Genomic DNA, 26,484 nt, shown 5'->3' on the forward strand with positions numbered 1-26,484 from the left:
TGCTCTTATCACTTAGGAAATTACAAGCGTTTCAGGAGCCCTGTGTCAGGAGCCAGTGCCAGAGACCAATATATATGTTTTTCTATTATCTCACAGACTTAGAAAAACAAAACAAAACATTGTGAGAGACTAAAAATATTACGAACTGTATTATCACAGTGAATGTTTATATTGATGTTGTATGTACTTGGAAATGGAAAAGCAAAATTGTACAAATAGTGTATCCTGGCTTAGAATCTGACCTTTAAATTTACATTTGGAAAGAAATCAGAGTATTGCTGTTATAACACATACATTATGGTCTTTATTCTTGTACAGAATAAACAAAAGACTTTCTTGAACAGGTGAGAAATAATTGTTTGACATTTTCCAGGAAAGTCAGATACATGTGCCAAATGCAGATTGCTGGCAACTTGTCCTCCTTTTATACAGAGATAAAGGCCACCAGGAAGTCTTTTGAAATTCTACAGTAGCTTGTAATGGGATCTGCGGAACTTGATATTTAACTTTATAACTGTTACTTTCAATTAATAATTATAAGACCTTGAACAAGTCATCTAACTTCTCTGTTCACTATTTTCTTTATTTTAAAATGAAGATATTGTACTAGATGATTTCTAAAGCATCTTCCACTTCTAAAATGCTATAATTTTATTTCACATTAGGATTCTTCTAATGCAGATTTATAAAAATGAGATAGTTGGTTGATAAAGTGGTTGTGGCATTTTACATTCCCACTAGCAAAGTTGAGAGTTCTATTTGCTCTAAATCCTCTTCAACACTTGGTAGCATCAATTTTTAAGATTTCAGCTATTCTAATAGGTGTATAATGTTATCGTATTGTGGCTTTAATTTGTATTTCTCTAATGACTGTGATATTGAACATCTTTTCATGTGCATATTAGCCATTCATTTATCTTTTTTTGGTGAAATATCTATTGAAATCTTTTGTCCATTTTAATTTGGGTCTTCTACTCATTGTGTTGTAAGAGTTCTTTATACATTCTAGATACAAGACCATGGTCAGATTTTTGTGTTGAGAATACTTTCTCCCATGATGTGGTTTGCCTTTCATTATTTTTACAGTATCTTTGGAAGAGTAGATCTAAATTTTGATGATGTCCAATTTTTCCATATTTTTCTTTTATGGTTTGTGCTTTTTGTATCCTAAGAAATCTCGGCCTATTTTTATGTGGCTATGATTTTCTCCTATGTTTTCTTCCTGATTATTTATAGTTTTAGCTTTTTTAAAAATAAATTTATTTATTTAATTTATTTTTGGCTGTGTTGGGTCTTCATTGCTGTGCGTGGGCTTTCTCTAGTTGCGGCGAGCGGTGGCTTCTTTTGTTGTGGAGCAGGGTCTCTAGGCATGTGGGCTCAGTAGTTGTGGCACATGGGCTCTAGAGCACAGGCTCAGTATTTGTGGCACACAGGCTTAGTTGCTCTGCGGCATGTGGGCTCTTCCCAGACCAGGGCTCGAACCCATATCCCCTGCATTGGCAGGCGGATTCATAACCACTGCACCACCAGGGAAGTCTCTGTTCTGGACTTCATTCTATCCCACTGACCTATTCTTCTGTCGTTATGTCAATATCAGTCTTAATTACTAGGGCTTTATAGTCTGGAATTTCAGTAGTTTAACTCCTTCCACTTTATTCTTCCTTTTCAAAATTGTTTTGCTGGTCTAGGTCCTTTGTATTTTCCTATAAATTTTAAAATCAATATCAATTTCTACCAAAAAAAACCTTCAGAGATTTTGTTTGAAATTGAATCTTTAGACGAATTTGAAGCAAAGGATGTGACCTGGAGTGGAGAGGCAGTTGAATGATCATGCACACTACATTAAGTCCTTCCTTGAAGGAGGATCTTAGTGGAGCATCTCCAAGTCTACAGAGTTACAGTGGTTGATAGTGTTGTTCAAATCTTCTATATTTTTACTGGGTTTTGTGTGTGTGTGTATTCTGTCAATTACTGGGAAAGGTGGGTTAAAATCTCACATTATGACTGGATTTACCTGTTTTTCCTTTTAGTTCTGTCAGTTTTTGCTTTATGTATTTTGAAGCTATGTTATTAGCACATATATATTTATAATGGTTATATCTTCCTGATGTGTTGATTCTTTTATCATTACAAAGTGTCCTTTAATTCTAAAAATAATTCTTATGTAATCTGTTTCACCTAATATTAATCTAACCCCTCCAGCTTTCTCATAGTTATTTTCCTCATGGCTTTTATCATTTTCCATCCTTTTACTTTTTAACATATTTGTATCTTCATATTTAAAGTGAGTCTCTTAGAGTTAATATTAAATTGCTTTAGGAAAAATACAGAAACTTTGCTACTTTTATTACTGGGGGAAGCCAGGTGGAGGGTACATGAGAACTCCTGTACTATTTTTTTCAACTATGTAAGTCTAAAATTATTTCAAGAATGTTTATAATTGCCTGTTGGTGCATTTTTATAGTAACTTCTCTAAAATTCTTGTCTGATAATTCCAACATCTGTATCAATTATGTGTTGTTGTCTGTTGATTTGTCCTTATTTATCCTAGTTGAGATTTTTTTTCCTCTCTTTTGGAATGATGAGTATACTCATTTTGGATTGTATCCTGGATGTTTTGAGTGTTATGAGACCTTGGTTCCTACTTAAATCGTCTATATTAGTAGGCAGCCACTGGAGAGGGAGGAATGGTGCTGCGTATTCGCTGACATTCACCTTATATAGGGCAGGAATGGTTGGCAGGGCTCTGCCCCCATAGTCTTTGTGGCTGCATCCTGGTGGGGGATGGGAGGGCCACCACCTCTGTTGTCATTTGTGCAGGGTTGGGATGGTCAGCAAGGCTCTGCCCCACAGATTATACAGCACTCATTTGGGAGGGTTGCATCCTTCAGGGCCACTGTCTTCCCTGTCCTTTGGTTGGAGACAGTGGGTTTTTTCTTATGGCTTTTTTGTTGTTCTACACCTGTTGGTGGTTCCAGGTTGTAAACTGCTGTCACACCCAGGGTGAGATACATGAATGGCAAAAAATCTCAAGATGTTTTAATCATTCAAGATCTGCAGTCTCTAGCCAGTTTGTCTTATTTTTGTCACCTTTTCAGAGTCTCCTTGTAGTTGCTTTGTCTTTGGTCCAAGGTTTATAGTTGTAATTAGCAGGAAGAATAGAATGGAATGCACTTAATTTATCTTGTTTGGAACCAGACATCTCTTACTGGTTTTTAAAATATTTATAATTTCTGTATTTTCTAATTGTTTATTTGCCCTGTGTATTTTGTTTTTCAGGCAAATGAAGATAAAACAATGTCAGCCAACCTAAAATACCTTTCCTTGGGAATTTTGGTCTTTCAGACTACCAGTCTGGTTCTAACGATGCGTTATTCTAGGACTTTAAAAGAGGAGGGGCCTCGTTATCTGTCATCTACAGCCGTGGTTGTTGCTGAACTTTTGAAGATAATGGCCTGCATTTTATTAGTCTACAAAGACAGCAGTAGGTATCTAGGTTTTTTAAGTCATTGCAATTTATTTAATTATTTTGGAGTTATTCACATGTGATATATATACATATATAGTATATATGTATAGGTACCTATATATATAGGTAACTACACATTTGAACACTTGCATTATTTAAGAACATTTCAATTTTCATTTTATTAAGATGGCTTTAGTCTAGTAATAAAGGTATTTTATTCTTATCTATGTTATGATTCATGTCCTCTGGTTAATGCTGTAAATATGAAACAAAGTTTCTTGCATTTATAATAATTTGAGAATAAGTAATTTAGAGGAGTAATAATTTTTTACTAAAGTCAAGGCTTTTTATTTTATTTGCTGCATGATTAGTCCAGCAGTGACTAATTTGATATAGTTTAAAAAAAAAAATCTTTATTGAGGGAATTTCCTGGTGGTCCAGTGGTTAGGGCTCCATGTGGTTAGATTATTTGGGGGTACATTAAAATGAAAAACAGACTTTTTCATGTTTTTATATATCAAACCAAGTGAGAAGACAAGCAACAGATTGAGAGAAGATATTTACATCACAGGTAATAACTAATAACTAATATCCAGAATGTACAAAGAACTCCCACAACTCAATAAGAAAAAGATAAGAAACTCAACAAAAAAAGGGACAAAAGATATAAATAGGCAACTCACAGAAGAGAAAACCTGGGTGGCCAATCGATGTATAAAAAGATGTTCAACCTCTCTAGCAGTCAGAGAAATCAAATTAAAGCCACAAGACTCAATTCCACTACCCTCACACTGCTAATGAGAAAAATACGTGATGGCATTAATTATTTAAAAATTTAATTTTAAAGATGAGCTAATATTTTATATTCTTTCTGCTAAAAGTAAAAAAATCTTTTGGTAATTTTTGTTTTACTTACATAATTTTTTTACCATTATTTTAGTCAGGAAAGGCTGAATATCAAGTAGCATTCTTTAGTTATTTTCATTTTGGAAACTAACACAACATTGTAAATCAACTAAACTCCAATAAAAATTAATTTAAAAAAGGTATTTTCATTTTAAAACAGTTTTCATAAAGTTTGCAAGTTTTATGTTGGGAGAGAAAATCATCTGTGAAGTGTATTGTTGGTAAGGTGGTAGGGTTCCTTAGAATTTCTCCTTTCTTTGGGGGTTTATGTATCTCTTAAAGTTCTTTGGACATTTTTTTGTGATTGATACTGTGGGTTGGCTAGCTCAGAGTCCATTTTTAACTCCTTTCTCCCTTTCTTATCTCTAATGTGGAGAATATAAAAGAAAAGAATTGATTTTCCAGCTCCCTTGCATCAGGGGGTAGTTATGCAACACACAGTCTTGGTCAGTGAGAGGGAAGAAGATGCCTGCTAGGCCACTGTTTCTTCCTCCTCTTTCTTCCTTCCGGAAAGAAGAACCAGAGGTGCATCAGTCAGTTGGTAATCTGTTGCAAAAAATTACGTAGACAATACATGAAAAGCATGAAAATAAAAAGCCAATATATATACAGAGAGAGCTAGGTCCCTGATGTCATCTTGGAGCTGCTGTAGCAGCTTTTGACCTGGACTCATGACATGTGAGACAAATCCTTATGGGTTTGAGCCACTGTTGGTTGGGTTTTCTGTTGTTTGAGCCAAACCCACTTCCTGATATCCTTCTTTTTATGATTAAAGTCTTCATAATTATTAATTGGCATTAATGGCTGATGATAAAATACATTATAAAATACAAGGTATCAATATTATAATATTGCTATGATAAAGTAAGAATACTTGGTTGACAAATTAATACTTTGAGGTTTTGGTTATCATAAATACATATGTGTGTATATAATCAATTTAATTTATTTCCCAATGAAAGATATATATATAAAGATAATGCTCTTCTTAATATGCTACCTTATAATATTTAATATTTGAAATATTAGCATCATTAAAGGTATAATACCCTATTTTATTGCAGATATTGTGTTTTTTTACAAATTTAAGATTTGTGGCAACCCTCCATTGTCAGATGATGGTAGTTTTTAGCAATAAAGTATTTTTAAATTAAGGTGTGCACATTGTTTTTTTTAGACATAATCTTATTGCACAGTTAACAGACTACAGTGAAGTGTAAACATAACTTTTATATGCACTGAGAAACCAAAAAAATTCTTGTGACTCACTTTATTGTGATATTCACTTTATGGCAGTGGTCTGGAAATGAACCTGCAATATCTCTGAGGTACGTCTGTATATTTTAGACCTAAAAGGATCTTAACATGTAGCCTAATTTCCATTTTTTACAGGTGAAAAAACTGAGGACTTGAGAGAGAGTATGTAACTTATTTGGAGTTACTTAATTATTGATTTTGTCCATTTCATGTTTTTTCTAGAATGTAGTGTAAGAGCACTGAATCGAATACTACACGATGAAATTCTTAATAAACCTATGGAAACACTTAAACTTGCTATTCCGTCAGGGATATATACTCTTCAGAATAATTTACTCTATGTGGCACTGTCAAATCTAGATGCAGCTACTTATCAGGTATTTAAAATACATTTCTAGTAGTGTTTCTAAGAAAGAAAGAAACAAACAATAATATTAGCTGTTTTCTTTTTCAGGTCACATATCAGTTGAAAATTCTTACGACTGCATTATTTTCTGTGTCGATGCTTAGTAAAAAATTAGGTGTGTACCAGTGGCTCTCCCTAGTAATTTTGATGACAGGAGTTGCTTTTGTACAGGTAACTATTCAAGATAAGTATAACTTTTACTTTTATCACAGTTTCAGAACCTCATTTTGGAAAATGTGGTTCTGTTATTTGTTGAAGAAAATTAATGCTTATTCTTACAACTGACATTTTTTGAGTGCTTCCTTTGAGCAAGATACTACATTGGGGCTGTAAATGACACAAAGAAGTAAAATCAAATTATCCGACATAAAGAAATGAACAGTCTATTTAGGGAAATAAGACACTGTATGTAAAACAAAGCTGATTTTTACTGAGTATCTGGACATTTGAGATCAACCACTCCCTTCCTATTGTCTCTCAGCTTCCCTGATACCACTCGCTCCTAGTTCTTTTCACATCTTTCTAATGATTCCTTATTGGTTTCCTTCCTGGTGTCCTCTTTCTTGATATTCCCATTAGATATTGTGTTGTTGATAGGCTTGTTACTTCTCTTACATTATTTCCTTATTTTTGGAGATTTCATTCTTTCTGAAGGTTTTTATTAACACGTATGCTGATAGCTTCTTGGTCTGTGTCATCAGCTCTGGTTATCACCTCTAGTTTCAGATTTATATATCTAAAAGCACATTGGACATCTTTGTTTGGTTGTTCAATAGGCCTTATCAACTCAGTGTATCCAAAGCTACACTTTACCTTTTCCCCACCAAACCTGTTCTTTATTTCTGTTTTATCCAGTCATGATTTACTTAGCCTTAGAGTTGTCCTAGACTCTTCCTTTAGCCTGTACATCCAGTCAATCACTAAGACTTTCTGATTCTGCTTTCTAATACTTCTTGATTCTGTCCTTGTCTGTCTCTACTAACACTTCCACATTTCATGCCTTCTTTGTGTCTCAAGTAATCTTTTGCCTCCTAATTGATTTTTTTCTTTTTTTTTTAACTTCTGTCTTACAATTCAGCCTCCACTTAGTCACCACTGTGGTCTATCTAAAAGAAATCCAATCATGTCAATCTCCTGCCGTCCAAAGCCCCCCTCCCCTACAATCACTTTCCTCAGAGTGTGGTATGTATATTTTGAATAAATATTTCTAATAGTTATTTAAGTGCTTATTAGAAAAATATAATTGGCATATCAAACCCATATTTTCATAGATCCTGCTTAAGGTAAGGTAAAGTCGGTATTCAGTTTTTAAAAGTGAGCTATTTTAGGGCTTCCCTGGTGGCACAGTGGTTGAGAATCTGCCTGCTAATGCAGGGGACACAGGTTCGAGCCCTGGTCTGGGAGGATCCCACATGCCACGGAGCAGCTAGGCCTGTGAGCCACAACTACTGAGCCTGCGCGTCTGGAGCCTGTGCTCCGCAACAAAAGAGGCCGCGATAGTGAGAGAGGCCCGTGCACCACGATGAAGAGTGGCCCCTGCTTGCCACAACTAGAGAAAGCCCTTGCACAGAAACGAAGACCCAACACAGCACTAAATAAATAAATAAATAATTAAACTCCTACCCCCAACATCTTCTTACAAAAAAAAAAAGAGGTATTTTAAATTAAAATATCAAGTGATAGTTTAGGGAGAACATACATTTGACAAAAACCATGAAGATGATAGGGAAATAAGTGAAGTTTTGGGAACACTGATCTACAGAATAAAGCTCAGAATGGTTAGCATGAAATGGACCTTCCATAATGAAACAACAGCTCCATACTCATTTTTGCTGCTCCAACACTTCACACTCTGAATTTCTACAACTGAACTGCTTGTGGAGGCTATTTTGTGCATCTGTGCATTTATTATACTTGTTCTCTTTTTTAGGGTATTTTTGAAATTATAAATTACAACAGTAATATTACTATGGGAAAAAAAAAATGATTCTAAGTTTTTCTTTCAAAAGCTCTTCTCTTCAATCCCCAAGAATGGTATTGGTTGCATTTTTACCTTAAGGTCTAAGAATGGACTCTAAATATGTATTTTGTAAAATATTATAGGAATTAAACTTCAATTTTGTTTTTCTTTTTGTTCAGTGGCCCTCAGATTCTCAAGAGCTTAATTCTAAGGAACTTTCAGCTGGCTCACAATTCGTAGGCCTCATGGCAGTTCTCACAGCATGTTTTTCAAGTGGCTTTGCTGGGGTTTACTTTGAGAAAATCTTAAAAGAAACCAAACAATCAGTGTGGATAAGAAACATTCAACTTGGTAAGTTTTAAATGTTTTCTAATATTATTTTTAAAGGATTATATTGTTATGTTTAAAGATTTCTATGTTTTTCTGGTTTTTAAAAAATTTTTTGGCCACGCCGCACAGCATGCAGGATCTTAGTTCCCCAACCAGGGGTTGAACCTGTGCCCCCTGCATTGGGGGCACAGCATCTTAACCACTGGACTGCCAGGGAAGTCCTATGTATCTTTAATTAAATAAACCTTTTATAAAAGCTGCTGTTGATGCAAGTATCTGTCAGGGTTTTTGCCTTTTGAAAAACTATTTTAAATGAATGTCTTTTATTCAAGAACATGGAATTTTGGGTCTGTGCTCATAAGAGTGTATGAAGCCTGCTTCTGTCCTCACCATTTGGAGCCTTTGTCTTTGGTTGCTATGTTTTCCACAGATGTTGCAAATAACTTACATATTTTCCTCCTGGAAAAAGAGATTAAGATAGCAAATTTAATTACATGATACAGTGTTATCAGCTACAGTCACCATGTTGTATATCAAATCACCACAATGTACACTTCAAATGTCTTAGAATTCTACTTATCAATTATACCTCAATAAAGCTGAAAAAAATAGATACTTAAATGGAGGAAGTTTGAAATGAATAAATTTTTGTCTCTTTAAAATCTTACTACGTTTTATTTCAAATTGTTACATTTTAGCTTTTAAATACTACAGCATTTTTCTAACTGAAGGTGAATAGTTTAAAAGAAAAAAGAGATTGAGAGATTGCCTTTGAATAGATATTTAAACTATTTGTATACAGTATTGTAACATTTAATTCCTCATACAAAGATTTCAGAATTTATTATTCTTGTCATATTCACTTTGGAAGATGCTACATGTGAGAAGCAGCTCAATTGCAAATCAACAAGTTCTGTTTTAAGCCTCTGTCCCTGTGACTTTGGAGCTCATCTTTGAAGCCATTGTTTTTTTCTTTGAAGCCACTGTTTTTTTCTTCACATCAGCTTAATAGCTATACCATGTTTCATGATAGCAGTCATAACAGGCCCTTCCAGGCCCTATACAGTGAATTGTCTGTATTCCAAATGGCCTGTATTTTAAGACAAACCTTCAAAATTTTATTAAAGTCCATCCTTTCAGCTGTTTTCACATAATATGATAACAAACAGACTGGACCTTCATTTTATCACATAGTATTTATTTCTCTGCAAAATTTGTAGAAATGTATCGTTTTTTTTTTTTTTTTTAAGAACTTCAAGGTAAATGTTTTTGAAAACAAAATTAAATTAGCTTCCCTTTGTTCAGTTTGTCTAGAAGGCAAGTTCAGACTTGAAAAGCATTCACCATTTCAGAAAGAGTATATCTATAGCATAGTGGTTAAGAACTCTTGGTTTGGTAGTCTGACCACTCAAATCCTGATTTTTTTTTTTTTTTTTTTTTTTTTTTTGCGGTACGCGGGCCTCTCACTGTTGTGGCCTCTCCCGTTGCGGAGCACAGGCTCCGGACGCGCAGGCTCAGCGGCCATGGCTCACGGGCCTAGCCGCTCCGCGGCATGTGGGATCTTTCCGGACCGGGGCACGAACCTGTGTCCCCTGCATCGGCAGGCGGACTCTCAACCACTGCGCCACCAGGGAAGCCCCAAATCCTGATTTTATTACCTACCACGTGTGTGGCATTACAGAACTTACTTAACCTTCCTCTCTGCTTCCTTATCTATAAAATATACTTAATTATGGTACTTATTTCATATGTTGCTATGTGGATTAAATGAGATAATACATGTAAAGTGTTTAGAATAAAGTGCCTTGTGCTTTATTAGTGCCTAAGCACTTATGTCAGCTATTTACATTAATACGCAAATATCAGAAAAGAAAGATTCAGGTTTGTGTGAGTTACCCCAAATTTTCTCGATTATAAGATAAAAATGAAAGGTCAGAATTCATGATTCTGTGGTATTTCATGGATTTCTTATTCTTTGGTTTGACCTCACAACACAATCTAATGGTAATGGTAATAACTCAAAGTTTTGAAAAGGATACATAAATAAGTTATAGAACTCGAGATTATAAAAACAAAACAATGTATAGAAGTTTTCAAACATCAAAGGTCAAAGATTAGCTAATTGATAAGATCCAATATTAGCTACAGAATGGAGAAACAGGAACTCTTGTTACCTAAGGTTGCTAGGAGTACAGTCTTCCCTTGGTATCTGTGGGGGATTGGTTCCAGGACTGCCGTGGATGATCAAGTCCCTTGTATAAAATGGTGTATAGTGTTTGCATATAACTTATGCAATCTTCTCATATACACTGAATCATCTCTAGATTATTTATAATACCTAATACAGTGTAAATGCTTTGTAAATAAGTTGCTGTGCCGGCAAATTCAAGTTTTGTTTTTTGGAACTTTCTGGAATTTTTTTTTTTTTTACATTTTTGATTCACGGATGGTTGAATCTGTGGATGCAAAACCTGCGAATATGGAGGGGCAACTGGTAGACTGATGTAACCTTATTGGATCTCAATTTGGGAATATATAACAAAATTTTAAATAAATTACAGCTTTAATGTAAAAATTCCATATCTGGATAAGAATTTATCCTACAGATATAAATATTTATACAAGAGCACAAAGATAAATGTCCAAGTTTATTCATTTCAGCATTGGTTACAATTGTAAAAAATAGAAAACATTTAGAATACTGGTTAAATAAATTATCAATATGATTAAATGGTTCATAGACTTCAAAACCACTCTGCCTGGATTAAAATCTTGAATCCATCACTAACCAGCAACATGAGTTTGGGCAAGTTTATTTAACCTCTCTTTGCTTCAGTTTCTTCATCTGTAAAACGAGCTGGAAGTGTCCACCTCGTAGGGTTGTTATGAGTTAACAAACATAAAGCACTTAATACATTTCGTTGCATGTGGTGTTATATGTGTATTTCATACTGTTATTGTCCGTATGATGGAATATTATGCAACTGATAAAAAGAATGCAGTAGATCTGTACATACTGACATGTGTGTACTCTTCTGTACTCTATACATTTTTTGTAATTATCAAGTGTTATTTTTATAATTAAAAAAGAAATGAATAAATACCCTTGGAAGTGTCTATTTTTGTGATTTTGTATTATGCCAGTATTATTTTCATGTTCTAAATTAGACATATTAAAATGATAGAGTTGGCATAAATAAAATTTTAGAAAGAACATTTCACATCCCTTTTAGTTCTTTTTCACTGTGGAATACTTTTGAGTAGTTGTGGCTTTATAAAAATTGCTTTACCCTGCACTCTTTGCATATCTTACCACAGACTGCCCCAAAGAGATGACCCCTGTAATATCCATTTCTTTATTCATAGTTTAGGATTGCTCCAGGAAATCTCAGATCCAGTAGTCATGTGATAAGCTCTGTGGTAGAAGTAAGGGATTCAGCAGTGAATAAGACACATTTCAGGCTCTCACTGAGCTGACTTTCCCTAACAGTGAAACTTCAATAACATTCTGATGTTGCCTATGGCTGACTGTTTCTTAGCTCTAATTTTTTGTTTATTAATTATTGTACATCCAGAATTTCTAAATAAAGGAAAATGCTGGACCACATACCTGAGCTATTATATCTGCATGTATGAATGTGAATATATGAAAATCTAGATCTAGCAAATAGGAAGATATAAGATACAATGAAGTACACCAAAAGTGAGCATTTTACAAATATTTGAATGGGACAGCCATTTAGTCCTGGAATGTATACATTATATTTTTTCAGTCCTCCAAAGTTGGTAATCTCTGTTCTTTTATATATTCCCATGTCTTTTTATTACAGTCATAATATAGTATTAAGTATACTTCTTAAGTTTATATAATTATACAAGTAAAAAAATTTTAAAGTAGTCCAATTTTATTGAAAAGGAAAAGTTAAGTTTAAAATTATTTGGAATGTTAATGGAAAAATATCTCTCCAGGCAAACTAAATGATGTTTGACATAGACTTTACTTTTTTTTTAGGTTTCTTTGGGAGTATATTTGGATTAATGGGTGTATATGTTTATGATGGAGAACTGGTATCAAAGAATGGATTTTTTCAGGGTTATAACTGGCTGACCTGGATAGTTGTTGTTCTTCAGGTAAAGCATTTAAAGTCTTACATTTATGCTAATAAATTTTATTTTAATATAGAGAATCAAAGTAGCTATGATATACTGATATGAGGAAGAAGGGTCCCTCCTATCAAGTACTCTCATTATCTCTAGTTTATTCAGGGAAGTTAAAATAGAACTGATCTAAATGCCGTAATGAAAACTTATTTGAAAATGAATCATGAATGAACTTTATGGTATTTAAATTTAACATAACGAAAATGCAAGTTTAAGAATAAAAGAGTTGAAAGCTGAGGACGAATATAACTTGTAATTTTTCTACTGTTCTGATCATTTTACAGGAAGTCTGTGGTCAGCTATTTCAGGCTCAAGAAGCAAATCTAGATATTTAAATCTGTAACAGTTGATAGTTTATATTTTGGTTACATATTGGAGTATTCCTATCAAATTACCTCGGCTTATAACTTGAAATTATTCAAGGGTTGAGTAATTTCATCTTCAAAAAATACTTACTGAGTACTCTGGAGGATACAAAAATGAAGATAGAAGTCTCTGCCTTCACAAAGCCTTTCTCTAGAGGTATTTGAAGCTGTAAGAAACAAGGTCCCTTAGGGAGGATGGGTGAAGGTGGCAAAGGATAGTTGTGTTTTGAAAGCAGGAAGGATACTTCTATTTTTAATATAGGAGAAAAGGAGACAAGGGTAAGTGAAAATTCAGAGAAAATTTGAGGTAGAGATAGGGTAAGTCAGGAGAGTTTATGTATGATGGCTTTTATCCTATCAAGGAGGGAAGCGCTCTTTCCTTAAGAGGGGCTAAAGACTTGAGAAAAATTTTAAAAGTTTGGTACAGCTGGTATGAGGGAGTAAACAGGGGAATGAGAACACTGCTAAGAAATACCAGGACTCAAACATCAATTTGTAGTGAGCTCACTTGGCATAATTTGTGACTTTCTCTCATAAAGCTTCTACCATTTGAAGAGGTGCAGTGAAAGTGGGTAACCCAGACTTGGGAGCTGATATGTAGGGTTCGGTAGAAAACAAAACTGAGATATGGTAAAACTTTGTCATTTAAGTAGCCACAGTTTGAAATTTGAGAGGGATTTGGTAGAAAGTTCTTCACTCTTAAAGAGAATGATTAAAGTGCTTTAGGAAGAGTAATCTGACAGCAATGAAAGGCAGATTAGAATGGGAAGAAACTAGAGGAAGAAATCCAAGTTAGGCTATTAAAAGGCTAGTAAAATAACTTTCAAGTTACAGTTTATTTTGAATCAAAAGTAAAAATATTTCACTAATCAGTGTGTCCAGTTTTCCCACATGTGTCTGAACAAGTGATGTTTAATTACTAAATTGGATGAGGATAGATGTTTTATTCATAATATGGTCAAATTCCATTATAACAAACTGCAGATTATGCTGGTAGTTACTTTATCAGATACCTTTTGAAATAAGGGGGCTATTGAACAAAACCTAGAAGTCCATTTGTTATGAGATGTTTAATAAAAATCACTTACTTTAATGGGATTAGGTTATAGGACAAAGCCTAAAGCTTCATTGAGATTGTTTTGAAAAGCAGTTTTATATATGTTTCTTTTTAAAATAATCTTTTAAAACTTCTGCAGGCACTGGGAGGCCTTGTAATAGCTGCTGTTATTAAGTATGCGGATAACATTTTAAAAGGATTTGCAACCTCTCTGTCCATAATATTATCAACACTGATATCTTATTTTTGGTTACAAGATTTCGTACCAACCAGGTAGTGTATTCTTTTCTATTTCTTTAAATCTCCAAAAGTATATAGAAAAGTGAGTCCTTCATAAGATCTAATCTGAAAAATTTTGTTCTATTACAACTTTTGAAGAAATATAGTAAGATTCATTTAACTATCTTTTTTTTTTTTTTTTTTTTTTTGCGGTACACGGGCCTCTCACTGTTGTGGCCTCTCCCATTGCGGAGCACAGGCTCCGGACGCGCAGGCTCAGCGGCCATGGCTCACGGGCCTAGCCGCTCCGCGGCATGTGGGATCTTCCCAGACTGCACTAACCCATGTCCCCTGCGTCAGCAGGCGGACTCTCACCCACTGCACCACCAGGGAAGCCCCCCATTTAACTATCTTTTTAAAAAGTTTTGAAACTAAATGCATGAAAGAAAATCTAACACTGGAAAGCAATTTATACAATTTGGCTCGCCAGAATTTTCTCAGTAGATCTGAATAGGTTTTTTTCCCCAAAGTTAAAAGTCATATTTTTAAAAGTTAATAAGTCAAAGTCATAAAATAAGTCATATAATTACATGTTTAAATGAAGAATTTATAAAGCTAAAGCCAAGAGAGTAGGTGACATTCTTGAAGAGGAGAGTTTGTTTATATAGAGAAAGTGGCTCATGAGAAAATTCAACTAGGTGGTGGCAGGGAGAAGAATAGTCTGAAAAAAGAATTGCAAAAGGAATGATGGGTGAGGCAGGAGACCCAGGATCGTGTAGTGTCATGGATGCCAAGAGAGAAGACAGAGTAAGGAAAAGTAAAGTGTAATAAAGTTATATATTTTTTACAATTACTAATTTGTAATCCCAGAGTAATGAGATTATATTTTAATGGATTCCAGGATACCATTCATGGTTTCCTCTAACTTCACTCCCCTCCTTATCTTCTCATTCTCTAAACTTCGGAGTACTCTCTTCATCTGTCCTTGGACTTCTTATATCTGCACTCACTCCCTTGGTGATCTCTATTCTCATGGCTTTAAATACCATCTAAAGGCTAATAACTCTCAAATTTAAAAATTCCAGGCTTTTATATCTAATTGTCTATTTGACATTTTCTTCAATGTCTAACTCATTCCCCATCTCTGTCAGGGTTCCCAATTTAGTAAGTGGCAGCACCTTCATTCTTTCAGTTGCTTAGGCCAAAATCCTTTTTGACTTAGATAGGAACACAGTATATCCACAGTAACCTCAGAGAAGGCAGACTCTATAGCTATGGATATAGATAGCTTTATAAGAGGAAGTTAAAATGTATGGAAATTTTAAATTTTCTTAGTGAAGTAAGGTCATCAGCTTCTCTTTACTCTTCTCCCACATGTCATTCTAATCCAGAAGCAAATCCTGTCAATTCTTCCTTTTTAATATCTCCAGAAGCTGACCATTTCTCACAACCTCTACTGCTACCACCACGATCCAAGTCACCCTCATTTATCATCTAGATTAAAGAAATAGTCTCCTGACTTGTCTCCTTGCTTCTTCTCTTCACCTGTGTCCCCGAATTTTCTCCATTCAGTAACCAGAATGATTCTTTTCAGTGTAAATCAGATCATACTCAGAAAACCTCTAATTGCTTCCCATGTCACTCAAAAGTTGTCACCATCAACGGCCTATTTGCTTTGGCTTTTAGCTACCTTTCTATGCTTACCTGATATTACTTTCCTCTTGTTTACCTTTTTTAAATTTTTAAATTTTTTTTTTTTTTTTTTGCTATTGTAACTTCTTTACTATAGGCTTTGACTTGCCCTATTTTTCTTGGAAAACACATCCCCTACATATTCACATGGCATACTCCCTCATGTCCTCAGATCTTGACTCAAATATCCCTTTATCAAGAGACCTCTCTAAAAGCACCCCGTCTTCCAACATTCTTTTCTCCTGTCTTCAGAAGACTTACCACCATCTGATAATAAGTAAGCAAGGCTGGAGTTTGGCACATAATAGATACTCAGTATGTTTGTTGAATGAATGTTCAAGACCTTAAAATTTTAATACAGTTAGTAAAATTAATTTATGTTAGAGTTAGTGAGATAGGATTGTGGGTGGAATTTGGTAGTAGAAAAATGTAATATGCTCATTCTATTTCTATATTGAACATTTATGGTTTGGTTCTTCTCTAGCAACTTGGACAATAGGTCTGGGACATGCATGTTGAAATCTAATTTTTCTGAGGCATGAATTTAAAAGTATTTCTGTTCTTAACTTGATATGGGAATGAATTACTTACATTGAGACAACCGTAATAATTAGCACCTATGTCTTAGTGATGCTTTACTCCCTACGTATTAAATGGGGAAATTACATGCTTTAATATTATTTGAGAATGTTTGGAACTTGTAGATTTTTATGGTAACTTAAAAAGGCATACCTTTTTCAAAAAAATAAAACATCAAGTAAGGCCAAAATGTTAACTTTAAATCTTCAAATCATGCAGGGAATAAAACAAGTAAATGATCAAGTAAACCAGCAGAGGGACAAAAGAGTAGGAGTTTTTCAGTAAGCTACATACCTGCGTTTGTAAATCCATGTTTCTGAGGGAGCATGTAAGGTATGTTGGGATGAAGCTAAAAAGAGAAAAGACAATGATACTGTTATTATTGAATGAATGAATGTTTTGAGAATATGCATAGGACACCAAGTCAGATGGAGAATACAGGTTAGTTTTCCTAAAATAGAGAGCTAAGCCCTCCATCTTTACGTATTCTTACTTTTGTGGAGAACTTCTATTATCCAGTAAATCAATGATCTATATTGTGAATATAATAATATATTTTCCTTTGTTATACCCATTTCACCTCCTGAAAGTTTTTTGGTTTCTCAGAAGTAGTACCCCTGACCCCTGTACCTGCCTTTCTGATTATTCCTTTGGTAACTGTCAGTCTTTACTCACTCTCTTATCTATCTCATCCACTGCCATGTCTTATCTGTCCTCTCTATGAAGGTAACTCTAGATCCCTATTTACAACTGACTGCTAGACATCTCTACTGATATATCACCAGTATTCCCTTTCCTATTTTTTTTTGGTGCTCATTATTTTGCTTATTGGTATTACCATCCTTGTATTTAGGCTTGCTTATTCTTTTATCAAAAATTTATTGTGTCCACTATATGTCTGCCTGCCAGTGTACTAGATCCTGGAAAAACAGGAATACCTGAATAAGATATGATTTTCTATCTTCAAGGAGGTCACAGTGACTGGAGAGACGGGCATGAGAATAAATTATAACTATGATCAATGCAGCAATGGAAGTATATACACAATTCCATTAGAAAGAGGGGGCTCAAATCCTTGAAATATTAAATTCGGATAGCTTTTTCCTTAACAAAATTTTTTCTCTCAGAACCACGTAAAAAATAGCTGGCTTGGGAAGCAGGGGTTTCCTGACAGTAGATAGTCTAGTACAGTGGTCCCCAACCTTTTTTGGCACCAGGGACCAGTTTTGTGGAAGACAGTTTTTCCACAGCCTTGTGGGGAGGGATGGTTTCGGGATGATTCAAACACATTACATTTATTGTGCACTTTATTTCTATTATTATTACATTGTAATATATAATGAAATAATTATACAACTCACATAATGCTGACAGGAGGCAGAGCTTAGGCAGTAATGCGAGCGATGGGGAGCGGCTGTAAATACAGATGAAGCTTCGCTCGCTTGCCTGCCGCTCACCTCCTGCCGTGCGGCTCAGTTCCTAACAGGCCAGGATTGGGGACCCCTGGTCTAGTAGATCCTGTTAGAGATATCATACAGTGCGTTCCTATGGTGGGTAGAAAGTTGGAACAGACAACTTTCCAACTGAGCATGTGATTCTATGCAATTCCAGATTTTTGGAAAGTTAAGAGAAGCTCATAATGATTGACAAAGAAAGTGCTCAGTCAGAAGCTTATGCAGCCTAAATAGTTACCAAATATTCCTGTGGTAGTAATTTTCTTCAAGATATTTACATTATAGGAAGTTTTATGTTCTCTTAATCTTATATGTATATATGTATTCAAGGCTTTTGAAAAGTTACACATCTGCATCAGGTCAACACTAGATTTATCATAACAGTTAATGATTAAGCTCCTTATATATGCTAGGTGCTAGGAATATAATGATGAATGAGGAACACATGGTTGAGCAGGAGAGCAGAATGTAAATAACACATTATTTACTACAGTGTGATAAAGTGTTACCATAGGGTAACTCTGCTTAGGGGAGTTAGTCTTGGAGACTTAAGACCTGAGTTGTTATGAATAAGCAGTTTTCTTGGGAGGGACACTGCAGGCAGAGGAATAGCATCTACAGGATACTGCCCTGAAAGGCATGTTGTGTTCACTAAATGGAGTGGTGGAATTATAGATGGGGTGGGGTGGAGTGTGGGAGATAAGGTTGGAAGGGCCATATTATGAAGGGCCCTTTAACTCATAATAAGGATTAGTGATCTTTTTCCCTTATAGAACATTTTTTTTTTTTGAGGCAGGGGAGTGACTTCAAACTGTTAATAAAAACTTTAAAAGCACGACTAATTCATGTCCCTGTAACAGCACTTTGAAGAATATACATGTTAAAAGTTAAGACTGATATTCCAGTTTACATTCAGTTTGAGTTCCAGTACCAGTTTAAATTCATTTCCTGTTTATAGTAAGGTATATTATGTATGTGGATAGATAAACTAAAGAAGAAACCAAGTCTTCCTGCATTCAGTCTTATTTCCTTTTGTAAAGCATCCTATAAAAATCCTGAGTTTTGCTTATTACTACCTTGTATTTTAAACTGAACTTTACTGTGGTTTGAAAAGAATGCAATTTTCCCTTTATATAATCAAATTTAAAAAATTGAGATCTCTTATTATTCAATGTGTTATAGGCAAAAGGCACATTACAATGAAATACTATATATACATATATGTATAACTGAATAACTTTGCTGTATACCTGAAACTAACACAATATTGTAAATTAACTATACTTCGATTTTAAAAAATGGTTTTGAAAAAAGATGAAATACAACTTTTTATACATCTTTGCTTTGGGAGACTACAGTATAGCACAGTGGATGAAAGTGCAGACTTGGCTCTAGAGTTAAATATACCTGAGTTTGAATTCCTTCTCCCACTTCAAGCTGTGGGACTTTAAGCAAATTATTTAAATTCTCTAGAACTACTTCCTCATACATAAACAAATGAGGACAGTGCTAGTCCTTCTTCATAGGGTTGTTGTGAGAACTAAATGAGATAATGCATGTAAAACACTTAGCTAAATATCTGGAATGTAGTAAGTACTCAGTATTTGTTAGCCATGTTACTGGAACATTTTGTCCCAAATTATATTTGTTTTTACAATAAAGAAATATAACTTGTTTTGTTTTTAATCTGATTTTCTCTTTTTCATTTTCTCTTCATCTATTTAGTGTCTTTTTCCTTGGAGCCATCCTTGTAATAACAGCTACTTTCCTATATGGTTATGATCCTAAACCTGCAGGAAATCCCACTAAAGCATAGTGGTAATACTGTCTTTATCTGGTTTTTCACAATGGTGCACTAGGAATCTCAACATTAATCCTGCACAGAGGACTTCTACAGATTCTAAGAAAAAAATCATCATGCTGAATCTGATCATAATGTTCAAATGGTTTGAAAATATAAAAGTTTAAGGATAAAATATATGTATATGTAACAAAATGCCTATTGCATCTAGAAATCAAAACTTGAAAGTATTTCCAGGGATTAGAATAATTATTGGAGGAAACTTGAAATCCGAGTTTAAAAAGATTTTATGTATTTGATTGCTGCAGAAATATCCTATGCATTCTTTGCAAGAGCACACAACAAATGTCAGACATCAATTTTGCAAATTAGATATATTTAATCTTATTAAATGTTTTTTATCTAACTCTTTCTGTACAGATATATCAAATAACGTGGATATTCAAAGTTTGATAATTATAATAACCTATAAAGCTGTGAAGAGATAGGATGATTTGAAAAACATTTTCATGTATCTCAGATTTTTATATTTATACAGAAGATTACTAAACAAAGATTGCTATATGTTGCAAATGTTCAACCACATAAAAATTGATAAAGTAACATTCTGGGTCTGATTTGTCAGACAATAAAATTCATATTTAAATTTAATGTAAAGAAATATACACATCTATTTCTCCATCTACATTTTAAGATCTTTTAGTGCTTCAGAACTGCTGGAAGCAAGCAATCCAGTTGTTCCTGTGCTAGATAGTAGCCAGTTACTTTTACACTAATGGAGTTTTGTCCTTAATCTCTTAATTGTATTTCTTTTCTGTAAATCAGATAAATCCTTAATATTACTTTAAAATAAATTTCTGTGTGTGTTAATTTCCATTAAAGTTTTAAAATGTAATTTAAATACTCATATAATAATTTAAAATAATAATTATTGTCTAATGTCTCCATTTGGAGAATTTTGAACTATCAAAACATATACTGTATATAACTAGAGCATTTTTAGATGAATATTTTACTCATTGATCTGTAAAAACTTCTTTTAATCTACAACTGTTGACAAAACCAAAAAAATAGTAGTACAGATGTCAATAAATTGAGACCAAAATGACTTTTCTTGGAGACATTCCAGATTGCCATGATATTATATTATTTTAAATGGCACTGTAAGTATAAATTCAAGGCTGCTCAGAAGAACTTTCTAGGCCTCTCATAAACCCACCATTCCCAGGAATTCTCTGATGCATGTCTGGGAAAGGCAGCCGAATTCTGAATTCCCTTTCTGTGGCCCTACAAAAGCTGCCAGAAGGAGCCACAGCTTTGCTTTACAATAGTGGTTTCCTTTCCATTTGATTAGCACTGGAGTTGAGATTGCAAATTACATGAGTTATTTAATAAATTGGTTCAGGGAGAGAAAATATAGCAGAAATGATCAAATGAACTGGTGGGCACAAATGCTTTCTAAAATTGAAATATGGGTTTAATTATTGACTAGAGACAGAATTACCTATTATATATAGGAAGTAATTTATTTTTTTCCTTCATACATTATGTATTTTTAGAAGTCTCCTGTTCTAATAGTATAAATCTGTAAAAAATAAATATTTTTATATAATTCTAATGGATTTTGTTAAACAAAATTTGGCTGAAAAATACTATGTTACAAACTGTTGGCTACTCTTGGCTAATTAGGACTGGCGGTGTTACTTTGCTGAGGACAAAAGCCTAATATATTCCATACAGAGTTTTAAAAAATGCTTAAAATTACAAAGTATTTTAAATTAATTTGCTGGTGATTCCAAGTTGGCACCAAACAAACTTTCTGGAACTCTGACTTACGACTTTCAGTGACCACCTTTTAGAGTATTTATTTAATAAATTTACCACAATTTGAGAATGGTGTTTTTAGACTGTAACAACATTCAGGCTTACATCTTATTACTTACTGCTAAGGGAAATCTAAATCCTATAATGCACAGAATTCAAGACTAAATATGAAGATTTATGTTCAGCTCACACTGAAGTACTGGTTGGGTACTTATGTGTTAATTCGGTGTGCATTCATAATTAATTGTTAATTCAGGTTTAGTCTCTCAATTTTAACACTTCAAAAAATGATACAGCAAATTATTGGACATCAGACATGTTAGTTACAATAGTAGTATATTTTCAGGTGTCCAAAATAACACAATTTTCAAGATTCCCACCAAAGTTTATAAAATGTAATCAAGAGTTCTGAGAAAGGGCAAAATAGTCTATTTGCAAAGCAAACTTTTATTAGACAGGCATAATTTATATTTTGCTTTCCTAGTAGGTTTGAAAACGTTATTAGAGATTTGGTTGTGTAGTTTGTGATTCATAAAGAAATAATCATATTTGAGAAGGTGGACCTGTATCCTAGATCATGTCATATATACAGATAATGCTGTTTTCTTCTGTGTGTGCTGTGTATTTTGATGACCTCCAGAAGCCTTATTGTATCAATCTTTTATAATGATGACTCCTTGATTATTTAAATTCTTATACTTTTTAGAGTTTACATGTTACTACTTTGTTCATTATAAAAATGTGCTAACTCATGGGAGAAGAGTGCCAATTGATAGTTCTATAAAACTTAAGAATATGGTATTTTGGAAGAAATTTTTGAAATGCAACATGTAGATGTATCAACACAGTAATATTATCAATTCTATAATAAGTGATTTTTAGAGACATTGTAGACTACTTTTATGGTGGAAAATGTAGTTTAGAGATGCAAAACTTAAATGTTTACATCAATTTATATTGAATGTCACAATTTCATAGAAGGAAAGGTGGTTTGATATTTAAACTAGATTCTAAGGAGACAGAATCTGAGTAGAAACTAATTGACTTTGTGCTCAGTAGACTTAGTGTAATACAAACTATTCTTAAGAATTGATACACTTTTCCTACATATCAAATTATTAGACTTTTAAAATGTCATTGTATAGTCACTCACCTGAGTTTTGTTTTGTTTTTAAAAACAGGGTTTAGCATCACTCATTTTATTTACACTTTCATTGTTATAATATTTAATTACATGTGAATGTATGCTCTACATAAGAAAAAGTTAATGAAAGTTATTTATGCTATATTGAAAGTCATCTTAAGGATCTCCCAGATATGTAGCATATATAAAGTAATTATAGGACCAAAGAAAAAGCACCTTTATCAAAATCTGGTCCTATGTGCCTTGCTTTACCAAATACCTGACACTTTTCTGGAGGACATTACTGTAATTCACAATTTTGGACACATAGGCAAAATTAGGATGTTTTAAGAATAACTATAATTCAATTTTTTCATTGCTTCAACATTTGCTATTTAAATCCATTATCTAACAGAATATTAAAATAGGTATATTATACAAGTGTTAGTGAACAGAACTTATTTAAATAAATTATGGTACTATTGCTCCATCATTGAAATTTTGAAACTTTAACAACTGTATATAACTGTCATTTTGGTTTTTTTATTTCTTATTATAAGATATAATTTACTGTAATTTTTAAACTATTTTTTTAATGATTTGGATTCTGAATTTGTCTATATGTGTATTTCCTTTGTTTAGGAAGATTCTTTTGGGTTCGGGGCTGTGATTTGTATATTTAAATTTTTTATGGACATAATTCAAAGGAATCTGTAAACTGGTCTTTTGTTAAATGACTTTTTAATTGATAAATTTCTCTTTGTCATTTTTTGGTATCCAGTTATTATCTATTCAGTAGATATATGGAAATAGATTATTTTCATAACTATGTAAATTTTTTCCTATATTTCCTTGTTTCCCTATTCACCTGTGCTTGACTTAATCATGAATTAGTTTCCTCTCTATATATCAAAAATGACTCACTGAGCCTTTCCCTACCTCTCTAGTTACCTTTATCATGTGTGTGATCTTCCTTTTTACTAGCCTATGCCCTAGCATGAAAGACTGGATTTTATTTAAACTCATTAGAATTTCTCTACCTGTATGATGATAACAGTCTAAATTTTTTTTGCTTTAAATAAATTATCTCTTTGCTTGCCTCAAAGTTAAGAAATTACAGTAATTGGTATATATTTTTTTCATATTTGTTTTTTGGCCGCACCGCATGGCTTGCGGGATTTTAGTTCCCCAACCGGGGATCAAGCCCGTGCCCCCTGCAGTGGAAGCACGGAGTCCTAACCACTGGACCGCCAGGAAATTCCCAATTTTCTTCATAATTTGAATATAATTGCTTCTATTGTGACTATCAATTCAATGCATAGAGATCAAATGATAAGCAGTATAAAGGATTTTATTTCCACCTTTATTACTGAAGTAACCTTGTACAAAATGCTGTTTTAAAATGTTACTAAAATAAGAATATCAGCATTAAAATGTATACTCTTCTTTGGTATCTTCTCAGAAGCACTAACTGAAAATCTTTAAATATTTTTTATTGTAATACTTTCGTTGAAAGTATATAAAAATCCTTGAATCCTGTGCTATGCAGATACGCCTCATAATCTAAATCTTATAGATACCACTGCCATTCAACACAGTTAGATAGTGACCAGCGTTAGTAATCATAATTGTCTTTCTTACTGTTCTTAAAAAGAGAATTTTTTCAAAGCAGGATTGATTACATACACATTCCAGAGGAGAAAATATCAGAGGAAATAAATTGCCAAACTTCAAATCCCAAAGATTTGAAATTGTACTATAGTAGAGTGTCTTGGTGACTATAAATTCAGAGGTTTCCCAAATTCACCTTCAGGTTCAATAATTCACTAGAAAGAACTCACTGAAAGCTATTATACTCATAATCACATTTATTCCAGAGAAAGAATACAAATTAGAACCAGCCAAAGGAAGAGACACATAGGGCAGAGCCTAGGAGGGGTCCAAACTCCAGTCGTCCTTTCCAATTGTCCACTCCCTGTGGAGTCTTAGACAATGTTATATACTCTGGCCACAATTTATGATACTACACGCGAGTACTGCCCATCGGGAAAGTTCACCCATGCTTTGGTGTTCAGATTTTTACTGAAGTTTTATTACTTGGCATGATTGATTGATTCTTTGCACACAGGGTTGAACTCACTCTCCAGCCCTGACCCGCCCTGGAGAACTAGCTGACATCAGGCTCTAGGGGCTCATGTTAGCATAAATTATCAGATGTGATTTGAGGAGCCCAATATGAATAACAAAGACACTCCTCTCACTGGGACCTCCTGACGATGAAGGCCAGAACTCTTTGGGTAAGGCCAAATTCCTTACACAGTGGCCATTCGTCTCTAATACACATTCTTCTGAACTGATGAGGATGACACAAGCAATGACAATTGTTTATGGGGACATTTATACATTGTCATTTTTAATTTCAGAAATTTTGTGAAATGATTCTGAACATATGACTCGAGGGCAGAAAAACATAATCAGATACAGTGCTAAGTAGCATATGTAGTATTTATTTAGTTTTCAGTTCTGATATTTAATTACAATTTTATTAAATGTTGGAATATTTAAAAGAAATTTAAAAATTAATTTATAAACTTTTACTCTGTGCTGTATATTAACATACAATTTTGAGCTAATTTTATTTATTTATTTATTTAGAAGATCTAATTGGCTTTTTAGACGATTCATGAATTGGGCAGCATCCCATCTAGCAACTAGAAGGGTGCTCCCTGAGCTAATTGTGAATTACCAGTAGCCATCACTTTAGTTTGGCTCATAATAGGCCTTCACTGTTAACTGACAGCTCCACATTTCCAGTCATCCTTTATTGGGGTTAAGTATCAGCCCTCCATTGCATCTAATCAGTTTTTTTCATTTATGCATTTATTTACATTTATTTATTTAGGGTTTCTAATATGTTAAAAGTAACTTCTTTAAAACAAACAGTAATGATATTCCTTTGGGAATAGTTTACCTGAGATACACACTTTCATCCTTTTTTAACTTGAACTTACTGAGGATTTAAAAGAATAATGAATGCTGTTACAGTGTTTTGGGGTAATCATCTGAAAATTCACTCTAAAAAAACTTACTTTAAATGTAAAGTATTTAAAAGGTTTAGTTAAATGTGTTAAATCAGACTTCACTTGTATGTTTTAAACAAAATCTGTGGATGTGAGTTTATGTGTTTGTTCTTTCTTTTAAAAAACATTGTATATACAAAAACACAATTTCTAATAATTGAGGGTTTAAGTTTTCTCCTTTAGGCTGAAGTTTTATTATGTTCCATTTTATTTTATTTTGCTTGGATAGTAAATACAGCAATTAAAAATTATGATGCTAAGTGCTTTTTCTAATATATGCAAGCTGCTTCAATATGTTTTTAAAGATAGCAACAGTAATATTTCTTGGATGCTAATAGGATTACAGAAAATGACAGAGGTGAGTTTATGTTTCATTTTATGGCTGTTTCAAAATATTGCTATGAATTCTAAAATTTTAAAATCTGAAGCTTACTTTGGATGTTATATATATATAATGCCCCAAATTTTCATTACTTTGTATTTGTCTCCATTCACCTTAAAGGCCTTTTTGCCGCGCTGCACAGTTTGTGGAATGTTAGTCCCTGACCAGGGATTGAACCTGGGTCTCAGCACTGAAAGCGTGGAGTCCTAAGCATTGGACCACCAGGGAATTCCCGTTTTTGCTTTTAATATTTTGTTTTTATACTATTATTGCCGTTTTAATGACTTCAATCATGCTATGATAGATTGTCAGCTTAGTTTTGAAAAATTCATGGGTCATCTCCGTGTACTCACGAAGTAAGCATTGTTAAAAGACCTTTTTTTTTTTAATTTAAATTTTCCCCAGCTTCTCATTTTGAA

General features: G+C 33.6%; 2 protein-coding genes across 3 annotated transcripts in view; both read left to right on the forward strand.

The window, feature by feature from the left end:
* Positions 1–3,297: 3,297 nt before the first annotated feature.
* SLC35A3 (solute carrier family 35 member A3) lies at positions 3,298–19,671 on the forward strand (the record flags this gene model as incomplete). Of its 2 annotated transcripts, none has more annotated exons than XM_079696329.1 (7): positions 3,298–3,488; positions 5,862–6,009; positions 6,087–6,209; positions 8,178–8,349; positions 12,341–12,459; positions 14,051–14,184; positions 19,581–19,671. In XM_079696329.1, the coding sequence occupies 7 exons, from the start codon at positions 3,298–3,300 to the stop codon at positions 19,669–19,671; spliced, it is 978 nt and encodes a 325-aa protein (XP_079552455.1). The 2 variants fall into 2 exon arrangements, with proteins under 2 accessions (XP_079552455.1, XP_079552454.1); XM_079696328.1 differs by having other exon boundaries at positions 3,298–3,484; positions 5,855–6,009.
* A 6,262-nt stretch (positions 19,672–25,933) lies between these two features.
* MFSD14A (major facilitator superfamily domain containing 14A) overlaps positions 25,934–26,484 on the forward strand; it is a gene marked incomplete at its 5' end in the record, with an annotated part of 45,105 nt that continues 44,554 nt past the window's right edge. The window contains one exon of the mRNA XM_079696317.1: positions 25,934–26,041. Coding sequence (XP_079552443.1) covers positions 25,934–26,041 — 108 coding nt within the window. The remainder of the gene's footprint in view (positions 26,042–26,484) is intronic.

The sequence above is a fragment of the Hyperoodon ampullatus genome (assembly GCF_949752795.1).
Source record: "Hyperoodon ampullatus genome assembly, chromosome: 2".
NCBI lineage: Eukaryota > Metazoa > Chordata > Mammalia > Artiodactyla > Ziphiidae > Hyperoodon > Hyperoodon ampullatus.